At 53.7% G+C, this 22,824-nt stretch overlaps 3 protein-coding genes across 3 annotated transcripts; 1 reads left to right on the top strand and 2 right to left on the bottom strand.

Moving 5' to 3' along the window:
* Positions 1–3,198: 3,198 nt before the first annotated feature.
* Positions 3,199–9,503, bottom strand: PG985_007432 (RhoGEF domain-containing protein; the record flags this gene model as incomplete). Its single annotated transcript, XM_066827200.1, has 3 exons — positions 3,199–3,315; positions 3,374–5,957; positions 6,016–9,503. The coding sequence occupies 3 exons, from the start codon at positions 9,501–9,503 to the stop codon at positions 3,199–3,201; spliced, it is 6,189 nt and encodes a 2,062-aa protein (XP_066684875.1).
* A 4,179-nt stretch (positions 9,504–13,682) lies between these two features.
* PG985_007433 (RNA-directed DNA polymerase) lies at positions 13,683–17,611 on the top strand (the record flags this gene model as incomplete). Its single annotated transcript, XM_066827201.1, has 5 exons — positions 13,683–14,138; positions 14,201–14,519; positions 14,570–14,743; positions 14,793–16,009; positions 16,070–17,611. 5 exons carry the CDS (start codon positions 13,683–13,685, stop codon positions 17,609–17,611), a joined length of 3,708 nt encoding a protein of 1,235 aa, XP_066684876.1.
* A 796-nt stretch (positions 17,612–18,407) lies between these two features.
* Positions 18,408–20,573, bottom strand: PG985_007434 (Phosphorus acquisition-controlling protein; the record flags this gene model as incomplete). Its single annotated transcript, XM_066827202.1, has 2 exons — positions 18,408–19,865; positions 19,920–20,573. The coding sequence occupies 2 exons, from the start codon at positions 20,571–20,573 to the stop codon at positions 18,408–18,410; spliced, it is 2,112 nt and encodes a 703-aa protein (XP_066684877.1).
* Between the last annotated feature and the right edge of the window lie 2,251 nt (positions 20,574–22,824).

The following is a 22,824-nucleotide window of genomic DNA, read 5'->3' on the forward strand; positions in this document are numbered from 1 at the left end:
ATCGAATGAAAAGCTCGAGGGCGCTCTTCTCCACTGGGCCTGTCCCAGGAAGGGAAGGGAGGGGGGTACCAGAAGGCGGTGCCCGTCCTATCTTTGTTGTTGGTGCGTGTGTAGGTAGGTACTTTTCCCTTTGCGACGCGACGGAAATAGTCCTACATGTCAAGTGTGCAGATGAGATCAATGTTTCTCTACATGCAAGTTGCAACCTCAGATAGGCTCATAGGGTACGTTTGATGGGCAGAAACGCAATTGCGGGGGGAAAGAGGTGACAGCTTCCGAGATTGGCACTTAGCAGCTTTGCCATGCGCGGGATTCATGCCAAAGCCAGGCTAGCCCCTGGTCCCGAGGTAACTGTCCCAACTCCCAAGCTGGCTATCCCACATATCCCACAGCTATCGTAGCTAGCCCCCCTGGCCGGAATGTGGGCAGAGATTTGCATTAGGCGCGAATCACTGCTACTGTCCATCGCGTATACCAGAGCATAGGTAACGGTGTCTACTTTTTTCTTCTATCATTGGCAACGCTTGCCTCATTGCCAGAGGTCTGGATGGTATGCAGATTGAGATGCGCGGCCAACATCGCCTCTCTGCCCCCACCGAGCCGGGCGACCTACCTACCTAATGTAGCACTCGACGTTTGCCTCATCTGGCAGAGTCTGGATGGATTTGGTAAATTTGCCATCGACCTCACAGGTGCTGCGCAAGCCTGCCTAATCTCGGTCTTATTCGGCAGCCTCCAAGATCAAGAGGGAAGCCAACGCCCATCCCGTATGACGACGCCATTATCGACAGCGCTGAGAGTCTAGCAGAGTCTAATAATGAATGGCGTGATCTAGAGTTGCTCGTATCGCCAACTCCTTGTGTGCGCGCAAGGAGGTACGCCAGTAGCTAGCCAGCCACGTGCATCGTCCTTTCAAATTCGAAGGGTTCCCATGTACTGGAATTATATCCGGAAGCCCTCGGGCCGGGTAGGGAAGCAGGGACGAGAACGCCATGTGTGAGCCTTCATTCAGCTATGGCTGCCGAGGCGGCACGTCAAAGACGCACGGAGACAAGGACCCCCAGCTTTCCGTGATCGCTCGGCTTGGGGGGTCATCCTTCTCGCCTACCCTCCCTCTCGTGTGTGTGATTCAAGGATGTAGTGTGCGATCTCTGCGCGACTCAGCGATTCCCATACGACAACGGATCCCCTCGATCTTGCCCGTTGCGTCATGGGGGTGGTGTATTGTACACTCAGCCGGACACCGTCTATCTCCAAGGACGCGCCACTGGCGAGAAAAAAGAAGGGCGCGTCTCAGCGCCTCAAGTTGCTGCAGTGTAACGGAGAGGGACTGCCGACCCACGTTCCCTTCAGATCGATGTTAGCAAGATTGCAACCCAGGTGGGAAACGTAGAATGCAACCTAAAAAGGAAACCACGTAAGTACCGTTACGGGCCTTACCGATTTAGCAGCATGGGTTGGTTATCCATTTCGAGAACCCCTAGAAGGAGAAGAGAAAAATAGAACAATCTGTAAGGGGGGCGGGCACGGGGGCACGGGGGCACGGGGGCTCGCTAGCCAGCGAGGCAGTTAGTTAGCAATCAACAACCACGCGATTCTATCCTCCCCCTTACGCGCCCAGTGATATAAATATCTTCACGCTCCCTTCCCCCAGGAAACCGGATGCAAAACAAACCGCCCTGCTGCCTAGAATACTCCCGACCCGCCATTTGCCCACGTGCATTCGACACGAGCAAGTGATCCTAAATAATGGTTTGTCCCTCGAGGTCCCTGCATCGGAACCAGAATAGGCTGCTGTTGCATGATATCGGGTAGTATCCCTGCCCAGTTGACAGCGACAAGGCAGCCTTGGCAACCTCCATCCATCCATCCCATACCTTTCCTTTCCATCAAGTGGACCGTGACAGTCCTATGCTCCAGGAATTCTGTACGGGAAATCAGTGGCACGCGCAAGGTTGAAAGGGACTATGATGATGTAAGAGGTAACCAGGACGCCATGATGCCGGTGCAAAAAGAGATAGTCGACCTCAAGATACTTTAGGTCATATAGATGCATTAGAGAGGCATAAATAGAACCTGCCCCCCCTACGGCAATGGAAGTTACTGAAAACCACGATCCGGCTTCAAGCTGCATAGCCAGGTGCAAATGTATGATATACATCAGATCATGTAGCAGCATCAGAGAGGCGTAACTAAAAGTAACATTGGGCTATAATTATGTACTATAACTAACTCTCTTTCCCGCGAGACTCTGCTGCGAGGCTGCCTGAGGATTCTGTTTCATACACACACACTCGCACACGTACACGCAAGCACACACATCCCAGCTGTTTAGGGAATCTCTCTGCCAGGCTGTCAATACCGACAGCTTTCGTACCGCATCTCCCATCTCTTCTTGTCATCCCGTTCCAGAACCCCCCGCCAATCCTATCCCACAGTTGTTGGAGAACCTCGTATAAAAGCCCCAGGTGGTTCTTCCTTGATTGAGCAGGTCGATATCGTGCCAACAAGAAAGAAAGACCCATCAGAGCGAAGCAGGGTGAATACAAGAAGACCAGGCTGGCTGCAAAACTTGACCACTCCGGTGCGCTTCATCAAGTCGAAAGGCGATTTCTTGCAAGACAAGAGACCCTACCCGCCACGCCTTGGTGTGGGTAGGGGGTATTGAAACGAAAGCAAAGTGTAGAAACCCGTGCCCAAATAAGAACCATCCATTGATCGATCAACCATTTTTTTGTTCGCCGAGAATCGTTGTTTTGCTCTCTTTTGATCGTTCTGTCGCCTCCTCCGAGTCTGCTTTACATCCGCCAGAATGAATTTGTAGATATTCATAAAAACCCATCAGACGTTGTTCGTACAGTCATATGCCGTTTTGGTCAGGAAGAAGCAGACCTGAAAAACGCCTATGTTCTCCCCACGCCTTGCAAAACCAAAAAGGGAATTACGATAAAATAAAAAAGAATTGTATGGGCGCCGATGCTGTTGGCCGTCTCGCGATTGTCTTGTACACAGGTGGCAGGTCGGAAAGAAGAAAGAAAGGACCTGCCACCCAAAGGTTGTGGTATCGAAAGTAGAATGATGCGAACTCCCATCTCTCAGGAAACTACAAGTTATCCAGTGACAAGGTGGGTATAGTGCTATCAAGGCGTTCAAGGAATGGTTTGTCGAACGTTGTTCGAGCGGTGGATGTGAAGGGGTTTAGTCATCCGCCAGTTTGGCAAAGTGTTTGGACCAGAGCCAGCCGACCAGATTGTTCGGGTCGTCCTGGTTCTTGGCAAGCCATAGCTCACCCTTCTCGGCGATAACATCAAATATCTGCGTTGTGTTAGCGAGGTTGTATCTTATGTGGATGGGTTTGAGATGAGAGACTTACTTCGCCAGCTTGGTAGGTGAGGTAAGGATACCCTGCTTCGTGCTTGGTGGTTTCAATGTTGAACTCAAAAAGGGATGCGGCTAGCCAGAGTACATTGTAGCCGTTGATGGGCGCCCTCTCCCGAGAAGAAGCACGAGAAGACGCTCGGGATGCACGCACAGCTCTCTCTGGTCCGTCTGGCAAGGGAAGCGCCGAGTGGAACAGACCCGAATATCGTTGAGTCTCTGAGCCAGATGGGGCTTGGGATGTGTGTGCATAAGGCCGAGAGTGGAAATTGGATTCTGAGCTTTGCCGTGGTGCCACACTTGATTCGTAGCTTTGGCCAGTGCCGGGCCTGGTCGAGCCAGGAGCAGGTGGCCGAGGGTGACTTGTGACCACATCAGCCGTGTGTGGCGACCCTGAATTACCACGACTGTGACCGTTGATGCCAGCGTAATAATCTTTATAGTAGAAAGAGTGAGGACTGGGAACAGAGGTTTGGGTGGGCGACATTGTAAGCTGGCCGCTGTTCCGCCTGGCAAAGTCTGGGGTAGGTATGCTAGGGGCAATATCACTATTGATCGATAGACCCCGGCCACGGGTGGAAGCAGATGACAGCTCAGAGGGCCTCGATCGCAGCTTAGGTGCTGAACCATCTGTGCTGTCGACATTGGACGTACGGCCTCGCGAGGTCGGATTAGCAATGGCAAGCTGGCCCATTTGGTCTTCCTGGAACTTGAAGTCTCGCTGGAACGTCGTGACGACCTCGGAAAGCTCCGGTGTCTGCTGTCCATCGAGCACGACCTTGACCTTCTCTTTCCAAATCGAGTACCAGTGGGTCTGAATGTTGACGAAGTTGCCCAGGCAAATGTTCCCGACCTTTTCTGTCAATGCCGAAAGCTTGGGGAGCTCCTTCTTCAAGGCTTCGTTGAGGGCCTCGTATTGTTCGACGCTTTCAGACAGCTGCTTGTCGAGTTTTTTGCCGGCCTTTTTGAGCGTCTCAGACTTCTCGTAGTCGAGACGTCGCTTTGCTCGCTTCTTCATGGCCAGCGAAGGATTACCATAGGCCTTGATGACAAGCTCGAAAGGTTCAATGACTTGCTTGCGAACCTGCGAGAGATGTTGCTCCAGTGCAACCTTCTCGATATCTCTCATGGACACATTGAAGCGAACCCATTTGCTCTCTATCTCGGGATGCGGTGAGGGCTGGAGGCGCATAACGAGCTCCATGGAAGAGAGATACTGGAGGAACTCGTGGACATACGTAGCTGTCTGACGCGTGTAAAACTCGACATCTCGAAGCACGACTTGCAGTCGGAGATAGTCATCGCCAAACTTTTCGTGAAGCTTGAGGTAGTCGGGGTCCTCCGGCGGTCGGTTTGTTGCCTGAAGCTTGTCGACACGTTTGCCGAATGCCTTGGCAAACCCAGCACGGACATCAGACTCCTTACGTTTTCGTCCGACGATCTGGCCGACCAGCTCAAAGTTCTTCTTTGTCTTGTTGATCTCCTCTATCGCATCTTCGAGTGAAGCCTTGGCAGCTTCTAGAGCAGGCCGGTCGGGGTGGTCCGGCGGCGTTTCATGAAGTAGCTGTATCAGAAGGTTCGGGTACTTCGTGATTCTCTGCATCGGCTTTATCAACAAAGAGTCCAGGTTCCAGGCTTTCGTCAGGTCCCGTGCGACCTCGTTGCACTCGTTCAGCCACACCTTTACGGTGGGGTCTTCCTGTATCTGGATCAGACGTTTCGCTGCGTGGTCACTGTTCTTGAGGAAGGATTCATGGGCAAGCTTCATCTTCTCCATGTTGCGCGAGAAGATGGGGCCAAGGGATGTCTCTCGATCTTTGGCGTCGCTTAAATGGCTGGATGCTTTGGTAGATCCTGCGCCGGTGGGCGTTGAGCCGTCCGAGAGTAACGAGATGTCTTTCGCTCTGTGGCTCTTCGGGACGTACACGCTAGATACGCCCTCCTTGAGTTCTGCCAGAAAAGTCGAATGGAAGGCAATGATCTGATCGGTGTTCCGGAAGATCAACTTGATCGTCTGGTCGTCCAGCCTCGGGCACGCCTCGGCGGTCCCCTTGTAAATTTCCTCGACGATGTTCATGTCACGAATGAAGAAGGCTTCAGTGTCCACCAGCTCCTTGATAGTCTCGAGGCGTGTGAAGAGCCTCTTCTTCTCCTTAGGTGAGAGGCCAGCGGTACCTTCGCTCTGCTCGATGCTTTCTGCGAGAGTTGTCTGGCTATCTAGGCGGAGTCTCCCCTCAGTCGTCTCAAAAGAGCCCTGGTCTACTGAGCGAGGCGTGGAGGCGGGTTGGTCAAAGTTCTCGCTTTGCGGCCTGGACATGGAGAATGAACTTTGGTCATCCCGGGCGACCTGCACATAGCTGCTCGGCCTGGTGTCGTTGTTGAAATAGTCGCTTTGCGGTGCAGAGCTCATGATGTCCGGGAAGGTCACATCCTCTGGCGGTGGGGGAGGAGAGTGATCGGGCAGGACAGGCACTGGACTAGCGACACTTTCCTTGCGAGTGATGTAGTCCACCAGGAAACCATCTCCAGTATCGAGTTCAGGGAGTTGCGGCTGGTCATCGTAAATCGGACCGCGATAGCTTCCATGTGGTGAAGTTCCCCGGCTCGAGGGGGAATGTCCTTGAGTCTCGGTCGAACTGGGCCCCGTGGGACTGGGATTCGGTTTCGGAAACCGAATCACGGTTGGGGAATTGGTAGGATGGCGAAGGATAGTCGCCCCTGCTCTCGATGGAATAATCCGTCCAAACCGTGTTCTGGCTAGCGCGGTTGGCAGATGCCGTATTTCGGGGTACCGTGAGACTTGGCCTTGTCTCCAAAGTCCTTCGTGTCTCGAGCGAGGATCGTGGCTCGGCAACAGGTTCCTCCATCGACCAAGTCCGGTTGTGACTTCGAACAGATGCGCCTGATGTAGAGCCACGCAGCTGGGCTGCGGAGTCGGCAACATTGGGACCGACGTAGAATTCCTCGAGCTTGGTAAGCCCGCTCTCCTGATTGCCAGAGCCTGCACTCAACGGGGTGGCTGTCGTGTCATACTCGCCAATAGGGGGCGATTGCTGTACGGGGCTAGCATAGTCTGACGGACCTGCCTTTGCTTGCTGGTTGGTGTGGTTGGGTTTTTCGGGTGCAACGGGGGCAGGAGTAGTCTCTTTCGGCCTCGTCTGGAACTCGGAGTCTCTGCCAATAATAGTGACCCTCGTTTCGTATGATGGGGCAGTAAAAGGCTGCGGGACATACTCATCATCATCCCCCCACGAGCCTGGGATATCCGGCTCTGTACTGAAATCGCTGCGGGTTGGCGTAGGCTCGGCTGCCTTCTCAGGCGATGCCGGATCCAACGAGATATGGAAAGACGCAGAGTCATCGTCGAACGGAAGATCTTCGAAGGGAGACCTGTAGCTCAGCGATTCGCGAGACGCAATTTGAGGCGCTGAAATACCCAAATTGTCTACGGCCGGCGGTTCCGGGGATAGTGGCGTTTGTCGAAGCGGTGGTTCTGTCTGCTGCTCTCCGTCGAACTCGGTCGTGTTGGACACTGCGGATTGGGGTGTCTCGTCCTGGAACTGGGGCGACCCCATGGGGAAACTGCCAGGTATTCCCAAAGTTGGCGAGTCTCTCGTAAGTCCGACCTGCTTAACTGCTTGCGCCCTCTTGGCATCTTCAAATGATGTAGTAATGACGAGGGCTGGCTGTCCAGCCGCAGTATCTGCTACAGTCGAAGGACCATCGTCTTCTGGTTCTTCATCCAGCTCCTCTTGATGCCTTTGGACGACCTCCCTCAAGGCCAAGGCCAGCGCAACTTGCTCTTGCTGCTGTTCTCGTTCTCGGTCCTGTTGCTTTTTCACGGCGGCGATCGCAGCAGCTACCTCTGCCTCCTCGGCTGCTCTGGCAGCTTCTACTTGAGCCGCATGTTCTGCTTCGGCAGCAGCTTCTGCCTCCGCCTGTGCTTGGGCCTGCGCTTGAGCATGAGCTTTCGCTTCCGCTTCAGCTTCTTCCCGAGCTTCTGCCTCCGCCTCCGCCGCTGCTCGAGCTTCTGCTTCCGCTTCCGCTTCAGCACGTGCTTTGGCCTCTGCTTCCTTCTTCTTTCGCTCTCTCTCCGCTGCTGCCTCTCTTCTGGCCGCAGCCTTTGCCTCGGTTTCCCGTATGCTCTTCGTATAAGAGAGCTTGATCTGCTCCCGGCGAGATGCAAAGTCGATAGGCCCTATTGACAGCTTCCTTCTCCGTGGAGGCTCGTTGGCTTGCCTAGAAGTAGCCCTGGGGTCTACTTTACTTGGTGACCGTCCCCTTTCGGCAGCTCTCATACGTGAGCTCGTCGTAGTTGCAGCAGATACTGGCTGCCGGGGTCGCGAACTTCGTAAGGGCGGAGATAGCTTTGGCGGTGGCGCCGAAATGTAAGCGTTCAACCTCGCGCTACCGTTGGAAGTAGGCGCAGCTGGTGCCCTTTTGCTCGCTGTTTGAGTTGTGGGTGTCTTCGATCTCGTCTGAGTTGTGGGTGTCTTTGCCCTGGCAGTTGACGCAGCCGCTCCGGTTGTTGCCGTTTTGGCAAGATTGCCTTGAGTCCTTGTTGGCGGCCTCTTGTTCGTGCTGGGAGAGTTGGATCTGGAGAACGGAGGGCTCGCACTTGTGGAAGAGGCAGAGCTGTTTTGTTTCCGCATTGACGTTGCCAGTTTCGAACTTGCCGAGGCAGGTTGCGGCAAGTTTGAAGCAGGAGTCGGTTGTTTTTGAGACTTAGAGGTTTGAGTTGTTCGTGAAGATGACTGGCTCGATTTTGTACCTACAAGGTCACTGTGAGCTCGAGTATGGTGAGGTTTTGTAAGCTTGTTAGGCGATCTAGTCCTTTCATTTGTCCCCTTGGCGTTTCTGTACCAATCTGTCGGAGAACCTGACTCGACCCTAGACTGCGACAGACTTCGAATGTTGGACTCTGATGTTCGTCTCGGCCGTACACCTTCAATACCAAACCCGGCGGCCGCTGCATCATTTTCACCGGGGGGCAGCTCACCAAATAACAAAGGCCTGCCTGAGCCGCTGGTGCTTTGGTTGCGTGTAGGCACAGGAGGACTAGCGATGGGAGATGTAGGCGAAGTTGGTGATAAGTTGTTCATCGACTTGGTCGTCATGTGGTGGGAGGTATTTGTGCTCCGAGGCTTTGCAATCCGACTTGCGAACGACTGTGAACTGCTCGACGTGTGGTCCTCGGCAACATATTTGCTCCTCTGCGTCGTGCGCGCTGAAGAAGTCGATTTCGAACTCCCGTGGGTTGCCTCACGCGATGTACCGGGACGTGAGGTCGAAGAAGGCGATGCGCCATTTGTGTGTGACGGGCCGACCACGCCACGGTAATTCGACGTGGTCGATGACTGCGACTTTTCACGAGCGGGAACACGTGGAATGTTGGTTTTTCGACCGGTGCTGCTGCTGGTGCTGTTATTACTCGTATGTGAGGTGGCGTTTTGATCAAAGCGCTTCTTCAGGTCCTTGACGCTCGGTTGCTTGCCACCAAAAGATGCCGAAGGCTTCGAGCCGGTTTTTGTATTGACGTGCGGCTCGTCTATGGGCGCCGAGACAGAGCGCAACGAAGACCTGCCTCCATTTCTACTGCCGGCCCCAGCTCGTGCAGCAGGCGAGGGGATTGAAGTGGTATTGCCCGGCGTGGTGCGTTTCGTCGGGGGAGATCGCGGTGATGAGGAAGTCGAGGCAGCACCGGGGTGGTGCCTCTGGGATGGCGGCATCGTCGACGCCATCAGGTTGTCTTGGTCTGCATGGAAGTTCTTGTAGAAATCATCAGGCTCGGCGGCGCCATGAGAATTCAGGGGGTCGTTCGTGAGATTCGCATTGGCAAGCGCGGCCTGGCGATTGTTTGCAGCATATGATGCAAGGGCGGCATCAATGTCTATATTAGAGGATTCGCCTGGGGAATCCAGGTCAGGATAGTGGTGTTGGTCCAAGCGATGCCGGTAGTCCTGGTCGTAGCCGTAATCGTACTGGGTGTGGTCGTCGAGATGGTGCTGGGGGTAGTGATGGGAGTAGGGATCGTGCCTTCGATTTGGCGATTGGGGTTCGAAGGGACGGTCTGCCGAGTTCAGTCCAAAGAATCGGTCCTCCTCGTCACGGTTGCCGGCCTCCATTCTCTAGTGGTGGCATCACCCTGGGCTTTAAGGTCCAAGGGAAACATAAAGTCTCTTTCCGTGCTCTGGTGGTGGCCAACCCAAAATGGCTGCAGGGACAGGCGTCTGTCTGGCGAGCAAGCGGCAGGCAGGGTTCGCACGTTGGATTGGGCACGGAAGGCAGGGAACAACAGCGTACTGTAGCTGCCTCCGTAGCAGGCTCCTCTGGTATAAGGCTGGTGGCTCGCTAACCTCTGGAATGGTGTTTCAGGAAGATAATTCAGGTTTAGGCATTCACGGCCTCTGCTATGCTCGCATCCATACAAGAGCGACCAAGCTTGCTGTGCTGCATGTGTGTCAAGACGCACAAACTGGGGGACGGCGTCCTTCTCGTTTCGAGGCTAGTTGGTTAGGTTGAGAAGAAGCGGCGAGCTACTGCGACTGGTGGAGGCTTTTTCGTCGGCAGTGGGGGGCGTAGTCGCAGGTGTGGGAGAGGGAAAACGGAACCGATGAACAGTCAGTCATCGGCCTCTTTTCTTCTCTACAATCTCCAATCTCGTTTCGTTTGGCCGTCAACGTGGGATTGGAACGATGTGTTTGGTTGGCCCCTTGGCTCCTCCCTCCCTATGTATGCGTGAAGCAGCAGCAGCAGCAGGCAGGTATCCTTGGCTATGGAGAAAGCACTCTCTGCGGTATGCACTGCGTATGTAACCAAGAATTGCAAGACTTGCGAAAAGGGTGGTGCGAGGAAATGGTAATTGGGCAGGAGATATCCCAGTCCCAGTTCGCAAAAGCAATGATTTGCTGGCACGCAGGAGAGGAGCGTGTCCAGGGTAAGGGTAGGTACAGCAGTAGGGTACAACAACGTATGTGTGAGAGTGGGAGTGAGATTGAGCAGAGAGAAAAAAAAAGGCCGGGGGTAATCTGAGGTATGTACAACATCAATACCGTGGCAGAGCATGGAAATGTTTCCCAAGAGGTACTTTTGACGGTTCATGGACCGTTCACCGGAACCAACCGTTGAGAACTGGCATGGATACCTAAGTTGCTCATGCTCAAAACTCATACGATAAAACGCAGACGGCTCGTTATTATGTAAGAGGAGCCCTCCCTCTCTCTCGGGACCTTGCCCACCTGGATGGAGGAGAGCAGTACCTTATTTTGTTCTTTTGGTAGGTATAGATATTGATGTAATAGATATCGTCCTATCCTCCCTTGCTTCTTTCTTTTCATATTGGACCAGGTTCGATTATGGAGCCCCAGGCAAGTTTGACTGCGGGACAATCGTCCGTATTTCTTCTCCACGCAAAGCACCGGGAAACTGGCGGGAACAGCAGCAGCAGCAGCACATCACCACAACCCCCTTCGTTCAAGCCATGTATGCATGCATGCATATGCGCACGCATGAGGGGGATTGGCGTGTATAGGCAAAAGTCCTAAAATGTAGCCAGCCAAGTGCTTCTAGTCGCACAGCAGAACCACAAATGCTGGCAAATGCCCGGCAGCGCACATAAGCGTGTGTTATGTGTACAGAAGAAGGCTTGCGTCGAAATTCTGAGTCAAGGATAGGCAGGCCACGATCAGAAGGTGCCTGTCTGTTAGTGAAGCTCGCTGGCTGGGCCGAACTCCTTGAGGGCACGCCGTCCTGGAGCTGGTGGCTTGGCGTGCCTGGGCCGTTTTTCCTTAATTACATGAGTAGTAGTAATCCGAACATCTATTGCCTCGAAATTTCCGTCCAACGTACTTTTTGTCCATCGATGGCATCTTGACTATTCCACTCACTCCTAATTTACATAAGGGGAATCAATGAATTGTAATGATATTGGAACTCCTTATCCTCGAAGTGACGCATGACCGGTTTATCCTCGCAGGGGCTTGGTGTATCACAATCACAGGTGGTAATGTGTATCGTCTTCCCAAATCCAGATCTGCGACTCGACCACATCGAACCAGGTACGGGGTGAATGGGGGTGGCCCTGCGTACCGAGAGTTTTCGACAACTGTGCCGCACATGGGCGCAATGACGACCTGGAATCCACCACCGGAAAGCTTTCCCAGAGTTCCTTCATTTGTTCAGCAAGTCGGACGGACTAGCCTACCGGCTCCTCGGTGCAGTGGTCCTGTACCGTATGTAGGGTTGATGGTTGTGCCAAGCATCCTGATCCTACCTCCTGCCTCCGCCAAGCAATACAATTAATACGCTGTGGGAGGATTCGCAAGTGTTGCTGGGCAATCCTAATTCGCTGCCCTTTAGTTTTTAGTTTTTGGGGGGTTCCTAATTTTTCAAATCTTCATCTTTTTCCTGTGTCGCTTGAGTCTCTTCCCAGGGGTGGTAGGATCACGTTAGAATTCCGAGCCAAGCTGTTTGTCTCTCCTCGAGTCTTCTATTCGCCCGTCCCCTTTTTGCGCTCGTCCATTTCGCATGCACTTGCGCACGCCCACCCGTATCTGTCTGGATGTCTTCAGACGAATCAAATAGGTGTTGTCGAGCCTGGGGAACTTCGCTCGAGCGCCCCAAACGTCATGATTTCAGCCACTTGGGATGCTTAGATAACCCAATCAACATGCAGTTTGTGTGTGAGCGACTGAACATGTCTCTGGTCCGACTGAGATTTTCAGGTTAGGGGCAGAGACATCCGTCCGTCCGTGTGTGGTTGTGTCCGTCTGCGACGGCCGTTTTCCTAGCGCGTAAGCCTGGACTGAACGGAGCGTTTCCTGCGAGTACCGTCTCCGTATCCGTATGTAAGTACCTACTTACATTATCTCGTGGCCTGGCTGGAGACTGAGAAGAGCGCCCAACCTTAAAAGGCGGGCAGGCCCATATGCTGGCGGCCGGATCTGCAAACTGCCTATCAACAGCGTCCACATGTATCTACATACATGAGAAGGGTAGCGCGAGTGGTCCATACAATCAACCCTGACGAGAATAGTTGGGCGTCTGGGCTTCACCGGGCCCTATGCATTCCACTTTCGAGCAGTATCTATCGACTTGTATACCCACAGATAGTCAATTGCCAATGTGGTGCAGGATGATGTTTTCGTATCAATAGTGCGGCTGATCAGCGCCGGCCTAGATATGTATATCACCTGTGCTATTACTCACCTCTGTACAGCTGTACGCACAGAGGTGAGAGGAGTCAGTCGAGGAGCGCTAGGCATTGCAGAACAAGGATGCTCCAGTATGGCGTTCCCTCTGAGCCAAGATCTTTAGGGCGCGGAGCAAAATGCCATTTTTTGCCCTCCGCCGTTTTACCTGAAGCAGCGACTGTATTCCCCTACTTATTAGACCCAGGTCATTTGTGACAGCTGTCTACAGGGCACTTGGACCTTCTTATCCGCCCACTGACGGTTGCTGTAGTAGTAATTGTGTGAATATCGGCGTGGCGGGCGGAAGCATCGGGGAGAATCAGCTCATTCTTCCTTGCTTGAGCAATTTGGGCCCAATGCACACATGAGGTGGTTTTCTAATGTTAGATGGTGGTAAACAACCCCCCAAAGGTTTCGTTTTGTTCCGGATTCCCATGCTCAACAAGCCCGAAAGGGTCAAATGTCTTTCCCCCCAGCCCCTTGGCGAGTACAGATTTGGGTAAACAAAGTTTGGTCAGGGCGGGCTCAGCTCACGAACATACCACAGGAAGGATGCCATGGGAAGACAAGCTTGCGCCCACAAGCCATTTTGTGACAGTTCCATACCGAGCTCTGGCGCTGCAAGCAATCAGCGATTAGGCGCTGGTCCAGACGAGACGGCTGTCCCGGTAGCAAATCAATTGAATCGCTGGCGAATCTTGGATCCCGGATCAGTAGCCCGTACGATCCCTGATTTCCCAAGATGCCTCGGGAGCCGCTAGCCTAAATAGCTGCTCATCACTTCAGTGGGGCCCCCATCCCACTAGCGGGAGAAACGCGTCCAAGATCTCAACCCGCGTTTCAAACCTTCCATGCGAATTGACGCTATTGACTGCGACTTGCAGACTGCAACTCTTCAAACAATCATTGATTCACGGCTGCGTCTTTATTTTGACTGAAAAGAAAGGCCGAGCTGCCAGATTCCCACCAGCGGCTTCCAGTGTTGCCGCAACCGAGACAATTCGCCGGAGAAATCGGTTGCCATGTAAACAGGGCTGTTTTGCACGTCTGGGTGGCTACCAATGGTGATGGTTGTGATGCAAGCGCAGGTGCAGTTACAGTAGAACAACCAGCATGCCTACGAACAGAAAGCGCAAGCAGGGTCGAGTCACCCAGCAACATGCTCCTCAAGAGCCTCCGGCCAAGAAAAGGAAATTCCCGCTGGGGAAAAGTTCGGATGAGCCAGTACCCCTGACGCCGGTCCAGCATGCCGTACTGGATCAATACTATCCCCAGCTGCTCACGCTCCGCGATTGTGTTCTCCTGAAGCTCCCTGCCACATCGCGTATCAGGCGGAGAAAAATTGCGTCGACCGGATCTAGTTCAGCTGTTTCCAATGGCGAAGTTACTGACATAGAGCGGGCTGTAGGGCAAGTGCTCGACACCACCTTGGTTGGTGTAGCCCAGGACACAAAATGCATCCCAGATAAAAGATGGGAGCAATGGGAAACTTATGCCTCTCAAAAAGGGGACGAATCACACGTAACTCTGTCTGATGGGCTTACCGGGGCACGATTCTCGCAGTCTGAGGTGAGTCCACCGCATCGAAAACGCACCATACTTTAGGGGCAACGAGCTGATAAAGACGATAGATTGTGGAGTTTGTCATATGGATGATGTTTGCAAAATCCAAGAAAACGGGCACGTGGCCAAAACACTTGCTCTGTGACGGTTTCCGGAGAGATCACAGCTCTCGCCTACAGGCGCCGTCCAGGAATCGTACAACTAACATCCCTGACATGATCTCTATCTACCCAAACCAGCGGGTTGAATTGTTGAAGCAGAGCCCCTGGCCTGAAGTCCTCAAGCTCCTGGGCAACTCGGGCGATCGTATAATGATGGACTTGCTGCTTGATGCCGCGCTGTTCCTGCCTGTTGGGTCCTGTCAGGGGAACTATTACCAGATTAGCGGTCAGCTCTTGTAGAACCCCATGTCCTTCGACAATGCTAAGTATGGATAGGCCAACCGCTGTTTGACACCGAGTTGTTGGCGGCAAGTCATGAAGATGGAAAGAATGCCTCGACAGGATTTCAGCGCTCGACTGCGGAAATCAACTTCGTCCGTAACCGGATGCTGTATGCCAGACCTGCTTTGAATGCTCGTGGCCTCGTACATTTCGGGCTCAGACACATTCGTGAGTGGTCTATGTGCCGTTCGAGTGAGCATGCTCTAACCGACCACAGATGTTTTGAATCGCTCGCCGTATGTAAGACCAAATTCGGAATCCCCAAGTGATGCGAACGCGCTGGCGAGTAAGAATGATGCCAATGTTTTGAGGATCATGATGTATATTTTCCCTCGGCAGTTCGGGCTACACAATGCATTCACCTCCAAGGTGGACTTCTCGGAAACTTCCCAAAGGCTGAAAGACTACACTCTTCGTGAAGAGGAAATCCAGGTCAAATTTGGCGAGCTGGCCGGTGACGACATCCGGCGCAAGAAGGCAAACCCAAAGCGTTTAAGGGGCAAGGTGAGGGAGCTCGTGCGGAAACTGCAAATCTTGCATTCCCGCTGCTCGTATAGCAAACTGCTTCAGCATTACTGCCCGGTGAATGATGGTCTCGATCCTAAGGAGGTCAGTCACATTCGTCAGGACAAAACCCCTAAACCGTCAAAAGGAACAGAGGGCAAATCTCTGAAGAGAGCCACACAGCCGCAGGCCCCTTTATCCTCTGCCCAGATGATTATCGAGCTGTCCAGTTCTACGTCGCAGGTTTCCGCGTTCTGTCAATCTGTTTTGTCGAAGCTCGTGCCTGACGAGTTTTGGGGTACTGGATCAGTCCAGGAACACAATAAGAAGGTAGTGATGAAGAAGGTCGACCAATTTATCCACCTGAGACGGTTTGAGAGCATGTATCTCCATGAAGTGATGCAAGGAATGAAGGTACAGTACAGCGCCATCAGCTACAGAAGAACCAAAGCAGCTGACAGCCTACAGGTTACCGACATCAGTTGGTTGGCCCCTGAGCGACTGATGGCTCACAAGACGTCGCAAACTGATATTCAGAAGCGACTTGAACTCTTTCACGATTTTCTGTACTATGTTTTTGATTCGCTCCTGATACCCCTGATTCGCAGCAACTTCTATGTCACCGAGTCCAACACGGACAAATATAAGCTGTTTTTCTTTCGCCACGACGTCTGGAAATACGTCGCAGAGCCCGCCATGGCAACGGTAAAGTCGAAGATATTTGAGGAGGTGAGCGTCGATGCGGCGCTGAAGATATTGGGTTCCCGCGCCCTCGGCTTCAGCCAGGTGCGGCTGCTGCCCAAAGGAAATAGCATCCGCCCCATCATGAACCTGCGGAGAAGGGCGGTCACAAAAGGCAGCAGCAAGATACTAGGTCCGAGTATCAACACTATCCTCGGGCCAGTCCATACCATGCTGCAATTGGAGAAGGTTTGTTCAATCCCGGGCCGTTGATCTACGGAACAGTGCAACTAATGAGTCGTTCCTCAGTCTATGAATCCTACGAAGCTAGGGTCCACCATGTTCTCGGTGGGCGATATTTACAAGAGGGTGAAGGATTTCAAGTCGAACATACTTGGGTCGGCCAAACCTCTTTACTTTGCCAAGGTGGATGTACAAGCTGCTTTCGATACCATCCCTCAGTCGGCGATTGTCGGTCTACTGGACTCGATCCCACAGCAACGCAGCTATCGTATCGCAAAGCATGCCGAAATCTCTAGCAAGAGTCTGGATGGCTCGGCGGATAGTGGCAAGACGGCCAAGTCGAAACCCGCGCGAAAGTGGCTATCGACCGCCCTCAAAGATCGCGACACGAGCACATTCCTCCAACTACTAGAGAACCAACCGCAGACGGCGCAGAAGAAAGATACCGTATTTATAGACAGCGTCGTCAAGAAGCAGTACGACACGAGCCAGCTGCTGCGGCTCGTCGCCTCCCACATCCAGCAAAACCTCGTCAAGATCGGCAAGAAGTTCTACCGGCAGAAGCAGGGCATCCCGCAAGGTTCCGTCCTCTCGTCCATCCTGTGCAACTACTTCTACGCCGACCTCGAGCTGCAAGTCCTCAAGTTCCTCGACGCCGACGACTGCTTGCTGCTCCGCCTCATCGACGATTTCCTCCTCATCACGACAGACCGGGACAAGGCGGCTCGCTTCGTCGAGACGATGCACCGCGGCGTGCCCGAGTACGGAGTCCAGGTCAACCCTGCGAAGACGCTGGTGAACTTCGACCTCAAGGTCAACCAGGCCCTGGTCTCGAAACTCGATGGGGGCGGGGGCGGCGGCGGCGACGCCTTCCCATATTGCGGCACACTCATAAACAGCAAGACATTGGATATCACCAAAGACCGAGATAGGGGCAAAGGCACTCACACCACCAGCACCGCCGTGAAGCGCTTCGCACCTGCTGAAGACGACGACGAGGAAGACCTTGCTCCCCGAAAGCGCAGCAAGGCCAGCAACGGCAGCGCCGTCTACAACTCGCTCACGGTCGAGTTCACCCGCGTCCCCGGCCAGACCTTTGAGCGCAAGCTCCTCAACGCCTTCAAGATCCAGAGCCACCTCATGTTCCTCGACACGTCCCACAACGCCGCGGCCACGGTGCTGTCGAATTTGTTTTCGGCCTTTGTCGAGACCGCCTCCAAGGCCTGGGCCTACGCGCGTTGTCTTTCCTCATCCTCGTCTTCGTCCACGTCTGCCAACAACAAAAGCAAGAACAAGAAAATGAACAATAAACGACAGCCGCAGGGCGACCCCGTCACCAAACTCATGATCCGCGCCGTTGCCAAGCTCGTCGACGTCGCCTTCCTCCTCGCCAAGAGCAAGGCCCGCCGCGCCCGCCACCCGGGCTACGTCTGCGACGTGCGCCGCAGCGAGGTGGCCTGGCTCGCGTACCACGCCTTCCTGCGGGTGCTCGGCCGCAAGCAGGCCGGCTACGGCGAGGTGCTGGCGTGGCTGCGGGCCGAGATCGGGAGGCTCGGCGCGCTGAAGGAGATTCGGGCGGGGCGGGTGCGGCATGTCGTTGCGGTGTAGTGTGATGATGGTTAATTGATTGCATAGTATAATTTGAGAGATGGTTCTGGATGAACAGGTCATCTCTGAGGGTAAATTGAGTTTTGATATGATGAGGACCAACGATTATAGTCTGCTGTGTTCGCGTAGACGCTGTCGGGAGAAAGGCTAGGGCAGCGTAGAAATCAGGTACAGACGTATAGAACACAGTTCTGACTTATGTGTGATGGGTGTGGTTGAGTGCCAAGGCAATAAAAAGATGAAAGGGGGTTCAACAGCAAAGTCATTCACCAAACGTCTGATAGCACGATCAGTGTCCTTTGGTATACTTCGCATTTATTTCAGTAAATATATTCCTCTTGCGCATTTTACGTGTTCCTACACTCTTAACATGGTCTCAAGACAAAAGGCGTATGGTTACGTTTTATACAATAGGCTTCCCGTCTGTCTGTATAGCAATGGATCGATGATAGCCTTCCTCCATATCAAACCCACGAAATATACGCGGTTTGCTTTTATCTACACATGCGCTACCAATCCGAAAATGCAAGTCAGTTCCCGCCTTCCCACTCGTTTCGCCGCCGCGAATGGGCGTTGTTATCGATGTATGCATACCGCCCGACAATGATGCGTCTCTGAGAAACTCTTATCCGTATGCTCCTAAACGCCCAGCCCCAACGTGGTATATACCACGCGCACACTCATCGTAACCACCCATTTCATTATTTTTACCCCTTTATCCCGATCCCTGTGTTTTTGTATATATGGCTGAACATAAGCCGTGTTATTCCCGGGGTCCGACGTATTATGTATCAAATCATGCTGCCGCCGCCAACCTGCTCTCCGCCTCCTCGGCCCTCTTGTTGGCATCCGCTACTTCCTGTTGTAGCTGCTTGATGTACACTATGGCCATCTCCACCGTGCTGGCCTTGCTGTTGGGCGCGCTGGCCGACGAAGACTTGGATTCCTTCTTGTTGTCTCCCTTGTCGCTGCCGGGGCTCTCCCCTTCCTCCTCCCGCTTTTCCGCAATGACGCTCTTCGGGAGAAGCGTTGCAATCTCCTGCAGCGCCATGTTGATGCGGTTACGTCGGCCCTGCTCGGCAATTTTGTGCGACGTTCGTTTCGATGTGAGGTTCGTAGAAAGCTCGGTGGGATATGACACTCCCGGTACTGTGTTCCCTTCGAGAATGTTCTGGTAATTTGACTTGGAAGTCAATAGGCGCGACGCGGTATCTTCAGCTGACATCCCCGGTGTGCCGGGTAGCAGTGGCTTGATGTTGGGTGATATCCGGGGCAGAAGTGCGGGTGAGACTTGCACCGAGCTGACGCTCGATCGCTTCCGGCTCGTTCTAGCGGCCAGAAGTGGTGTTTTACGAGAGTTGTTGGCTGACAGTTTCGGGGTTAACTGTGGACTCGCAGCTGCCGAAGATGGCTGCGAAGGACGAGCGAATACAGGCGATGGCAATGGCTGCAGATTGGCGCTCCTGGTAGCCTCCAAGTCAGGTGATATCACGTCGGATTGTGTGTTGATTTGCGGAAGTTGCGGTTTCGGGAAATTGGCGGACTCGGGCAGTTCAAAATTCTCGATATGTTCCGAAGCTATCTGCCCAGGATTGCTGGAGTCGGCGGACTTGTTTCTGGGTGATATCCTGAAGAGCGAGGCGGGCGTTGCAGGCGAGGCGCCGCCATTCAATGTCGCAGCAGGTACGGTATGAGGTGTGGCATTGTTGCTGTTCTGAGCTTGAAGGTAAGGCGATGGCCGAGCGGATCTTGGTTGAGGGACTGGCGGGGGTGGCATCTCGGACAAAGCCTCTGGCGACACAGAAGCGTTCTCCGAGTCCTCTGTTGAAGCCGTAGACAGAGGAGCGGGTTTGACAGTGTTTCTCTCGGTAAGCGTTTCGGCCAACTCGCTCAGAATCTGGGCGTTCATGACTGGGGTCGACGCCGTCTTCTTTCGGTGTGGTTTCACTATAGGCGACTGTCTTACACTAGGCTTTCTTGCCTTACTCACGTTCTTTTGGCGCACCTTCTTCGAGAGGTCAACTGCATTCGGGGGAGGGGTGCTAGACTCCAGATCCATTTCCACGGGGGAGTTCGTGGTGGTGGAACCATGTTGGGTTGTGTCGAAGTTCGGTATCGACTCGTGGTTCTGAGCATGCAAAGCAGGCGAAGTGAGCGGGCTGAAGTAGGCCCCAGGCACTGTAAATTGCGTTTCGACTGAGAACTGAGTGTCCAGGGGCGTGACCGCAGGGGAAACTAGTGGCGTGAAGGCCATCTGTTCACAGGTCAGTAGCAATTCCCAAATATTGGAGGAGGTTGTTTAACATACGTCTGTCTGGTCCTTCAGCCTAGGGTAACGATCGAACATCCCATGCGAGTGTTGGGGGGTCTGCTCGCCCTGGCGCTGCTGCTGCTGCTGCTGTTGTTGTTGCGACCGCTGTTGTTGTGTGTAAAAGTGGTTCGAAGGATGCATCTCCAGACTTTGAGGAGTGGGAGGGATCATATTCCGCTGCTGCTGGGCAAAGAAGTTGATCTGCTGCTCCTCAAACTGTATGTTACGTTCCTGAATTTGCCTGTGCTGCTCCTGCATCCGTTGATGCTGTAGAAACTGGATCTGCGCATCAAGGTCGGAGAGAGTATCGCCAGGGCTGGGGTGTTGAGAACCCAGCATCTGGGAGGGAACGGTAGGTACCATAGATTCCGAGGTGGTAGGAATCATCTGGGTCGGCATTGGCATGCTACTACTGGCGATGATGCCCGCAGCCTCGGTACCACTCATTGCCGTATCCATATGATCATGATGGCCCTGGTGGGAGGGATGCATCATGGACGAAGGGTTCGTCGCGGGGTTAAAGTCCTGAAAGTCGAATTGCAGCCCGTCGCCCATGTTGGACATCCCACCCAGCTCGAGAAACTGTTGAAAGTCATCTTCACCCGTTGGGGTCATGGTGTGATCCTGCCCGTTCCAGTTGTTCGGGTCCATCATGGCCATGTTCCGGATCGACATCTGTGTCGCCCTCTCGCAGCGAGCTTTGCGACAAACAAGTCGGAAGAGGTATCGTTATGGCCGTCGCGGACCAGATCCGTCCGTTGCGTTGCTCGTCAGTCGTCGCGGCAGAGGCCTCAACACAGAGGCTATGTTTTCCCGCACTCGTACCAACTCAAGCAATAGCCTTTTCTGCCTTGACCTTGTTCCACGGGATGGAGAACAGAGTTCGCCGTAAAGTCTGCCCCCACGCAATCAATCATCAACAAATACAAAAAAAGCCCGGTAAGCAACTTTTTCGATTCGAGTCGTAGCTGTTTTCGCAAGTCGAGAAATAGCCGGTTTGAATGACCTGTCTCGGGCGACAAGCAGTGAGGGAGCAGTCACCGGCCTGAAGGAGTAGACTGAAGCAGGCTTGCCTAGGGCGAGAGCAATGCGCTCGCTCTCGGTAGAGATGTGAGCCCGAGCGGTAGAGATGTGAAGTGGTCGCGAGTAGGCGGCGGGTTCTGGTTTGACGGATAGTTTATTAGAGGAGATCACTGGAGGATTCAACTATTGGTCAGGAAAGCGACTGCAAGAGCGAGGGGGGGGAAGAGACGCCTCAAAGCAGCCGATGGCCATGCTGGAAATAAAAAAAGCGACGGTCCATACCGGTCGAGAGATTGTGGGTGTGGTATGGATGGATCCCGCGTCGCATCTTCATGTGCACTAGGCAAGAGTGTGTGAACCGGGGGGCAGAGGAGGGACTGCCTAGCTGAGCTTACAGCGAGCTAACTACCCCGACCGATACATTTGGTACAAGTAGCCGATGGGGCGGGGGGTTGAGGGGAAACCGGAGCGGTGACTGGAGGAGCACCTCGAGAAAGTGGGTTAGCCAGAGAGCAAGTTGCGACAAGAGGGCATGCCATACGACAGACTCGGTGTCAGAGTCTAACAAGACGTGAAAAATGCTTGTTGTATCATGGCCTGCTCAGCGCAGACGTATTGACAGCCGAGTGAATCGAATTGCAGCCTGTCTGGTACTGTAGGCGATGTTCGAGCAGGCGTATGTGCACCTGATGCATGTAGGCATCGCGCGAGGCAAGCCCCCCACCATGGATGAACGGTAATAAGCAAAGATGTACGTATGCACACCCAGTAGGTAGTCGTAGGTACTTTCCGACCACCGATTACCTCCTACAATGCCACCAACACCAGGCATACTCCGAGTCTTCAGAATGGGCCACACCACACCCACCACCATCACCACCACATCCCATCACCTGCAGCACAGGGGGCTTGGGCGCGCCGAAGCTAAGAAGTCCTCTTCCACTGGGCAGGTTGGACGACTGGGCCGCTGCAGGGAACCACTAGCATCAAACCCACTTACTCAGAAGCACCGCAGCTTACATACTCCGACTTCCAAACTAACAGCCGGCCTCCCTCCGCTCGTCGTAGTCCTACATGGCACGACAGCACTGATGGGTTTGACTATGACGACGGACTCCTCTCTCTGCAAATCCAAGCAGCTCTTGGTTGATATCTGTCCTACTACACTATTGGCGATTGTCCCATCGCCGTCGTCCACTAGGATCTGGAGAGGACCTCAGGACGGTATAGCCGTGTGCTCGTATACTTGATGTGGTCAATAGAACCGAGGGTCATCCAAGTCACCGCGGGTTCTCTGTTCCAGCATACCCTAGACACATCATGAACATAGTAGAAGCCCAGCGCACATCTATGGATGTAAAGTCGGCGACGGGCAGGTCGATCTTCAGGGTCCTACTGATAATGGTCTTTGTCATGGAATTATCCGCGCCCTGCAAACGCCGTCTCGACGGGAACTTCCATCATGCTTGTTATCTGCTCAACCAGGGGCTCCCTAACCAGCATATTTTTTCTTGCTCAAGAACAGCATGCAAACCAGAAACGAAAACCAACCCCCTGGAAATCCTCATTAGGCGCGGCTGGCGGCGGTGCTATGCTCGAGACGATTTGAGGACGAATCCGACAGTACAGCCGGTGGGGGCACTGGGGGGTCCCCCCGGCTGGAGCCCACCCAGGGAGATGGGATGTGGTCCGAAAATGAATACGATTTGGCCGCGGCCCCTGTTCGCCATACAGCACGATATATGGAGCTATCTCCGGCCGTTTGGCAGAGAAAGCTTGGACTTGGATCTCAATCAATCGCGAAATGCCCCAGTTGGTTAGAGCTCTCGGGAATTCTAGGCCAATCCCCTGCCCCGAGGCCCTTTACAGCAAGTAAGTG

The sequence above is a fragment of the Apiospora marii genome, assembly GCF_038362585.1.
Source record: "Apiospora marii strain CBS 49790 chromosome Unknown utg000004l_segment0_segment1, whole genome shotgun sequence".
NCBI lineage: Eukaryota > Fungi > Ascomycota > Sordariomycetes > Amphisphaeriales > Apiosporaceae > Apiospora > Apiospora marii.